At 41.2% G+C, this 1,982-nt stretch overlaps 1 protein-coding gene across 1 annotated transcript in view; it reads left to right on the forward strand.

Annotated features, from left to right (window-relative positions):
* pax3b (paired box 3b) overlaps nucleotides 1-1,982 on the forward strand; it is a 37,623-nt gene that overhangs the window by 26,351 nt on the left and 9,290 nt on the right. The window contains exon 10 of the mRNA XM_037678457.1: nucleotides 1,641-1,735. Within this exon, the coding sequence (XP_037534385.1) occupies nucleotides 1,641-1,735 (95 nt within the window). The remainder of the gene's footprint in view (nucleotides 1-1,640; nucleotides 1,736-1,982) is intronic.

A 1,982-nucleotide genomic window follows, 5' to 3' on the forward strand; every position in this document is an offset into this window, starting at 1 on the left:
TGTATCCCAGGTGCGATGAGTTAAATGCAGAGAACTAATTTCATCTTTGTATGGAAACATACAATGATGACAACACATAGCACTTTATTATTATTATTATGATTATATTTTTAAAAAATTGAGATGTACAAATGTGGAATGTCTATAATATGACATTAGTGCAATATTGTAGCATCCCTGAGACACTGTGTGAACAGCAAAGGATGCTGGGCAGTCTTGTGGCAATTATGTGTGCAGTGTTTCTGACTGTTTAAAATGTCTCTGAGTGTGGAAATGGGTTGTTCTTGTTAATGTCCTGTTTTTTTGTTTTTTGTTTTGGTGTTTACGTTAAAGTCTCTGTTATCGGTTGTAAACTGACACCACAAGTCAGAGGTTGTTCCTGGTTTGTATAAGGGGGAAAGCACTTCCTGTTTTAGGGCAAACTCGTGTATCATTAACAAAAAGTGGATTCATATGAGCGCAAATCCACTAGTTTTACTGCTAGCATTGGTGCGTTTCTACAATATCCATGTAAGCACATGAGTGTTGTGTCTCAGCTTTTGTTATAATAAAACTGGTTTCATGAAAGGCAACATGTTTTATACACTATTGGGGGCGGGGACAAAGAGTACATTTGTACTTTTGTGAAAATGTTGAAAATTTTGTTTCACCCCTAACAGAAAGGCAAAAATAACAAATTGAATGACCTAAGTTTGAAAAAATGTCTTGTTAACCCAAAGAGTTGACTCAACCATGTCTTGTAATATTTGTGTAGAAGGTGTTGCCAAATCCTGAACTGATTCTCTGAATGGAAAAGAGCTGATCAATTATCCACAGCCCTCACACGTGTGTGTGTCTGTAATTACTGTGTAGAAGTGTTCCTCTGTCCTCACACTCTAAGGGTCAGACTGCGACAGGCTGAAATCTCATTTTCTGCCTGTTAGGGTCTCAACTCCAACGTTCTCTCTGTTGAAGTCGATGCAGAGACCTTGGGACTTCATGGCTTGATGATTGACTTTAATTGTCTATCACTTCTCATTAGTCACACAGTCATTTGACCTCTATCCTAAAAGTCATCCTACTTTTCTACTTTTGTCAGGAAGTGATCCCCCATCAGTCATTTTAAGAGTTAAAATCTTAAGGGTCCTGAATACTACATCCAGTTTGTGCCAAAATCAGCTCTTGTTGCCGCAGTTATGTGACAAAAATGGCGTCATTTTGTTCTCAGAGCAGCTTAATCCATCCCTTCTCGACACAAGGCTTGGGCCAAAGTTTCTCTCACGCACGCCATGAATTGTGTGATTATTATTATGGGAGGCAGTGGCTGAGTGGTTATAGAAGTTGTTCTCCAATGCAAGAGTTGGGGGTTCGATTCCACCAGCAGTCACATGCTGAAAAGTCCTTGGGCAAGACACTGAACCCCTCATTGCCCCCGATGAGTGTCCCATCAGTGTATGAATGTGATAAGGCTCTGATTGTTCTTTGTAGAGATCTAGTAGAGTGCTGTATGAATGGGTAAATGAGGACACAGATTGTAGTGTAAAGAGCTTTGAGTGTCTTGATAAGATTGGTGATAAGGTGCTTTACGTATATGTATAGTCCATTTAAATTGTACCATTATTCTTTCTGTCAAGTTTAAACTTTCCATTTGCCTTTTTCAGTTTTGCTATTAAGCAGCCTGTGCATCCACTTCCCAAACATTTCTTCCTCGTGTCTCACCTGTGGAGAAAGCCCATTTCCTATGGCAGGGTTCATGGTATTGGCTGGTCCTCCAGGATTCACAAAGCTGTCAGAGTAGCCTGAGAAGGTGTGGCGTCCAGAGGAGAGGCAGTACGCTGAGCCCCCTTCTCCCTGCCCACCCCCAGCAGATGCCTGGTGTCCTGCAGAAGGAGGCAGAGGCTGAGGACGATGCAATGTGCTGGGAGGCTCTGACACTATGAAAGGAAGGATGGACAAGGTTAGAATGCTTGAAGGTATTTTGGACAAACATCATTTTACTTCAT

The sequence above is a fragment of the Nematolebias whitei genome, chromosome 6 (assembly GCF_014905685.2).
Source record: "Nematolebias whitei isolate Nwh7 chromosome 6, NemWhi1, whole genome shotgun sequence".
Taxonomy (NCBI): domain Eukaryota; kingdom Metazoa; phylum Chordata; class Actinopteri; order Cyprinodontiformes; family Rivulidae; genus Nematolebias; species Nematolebias whitei.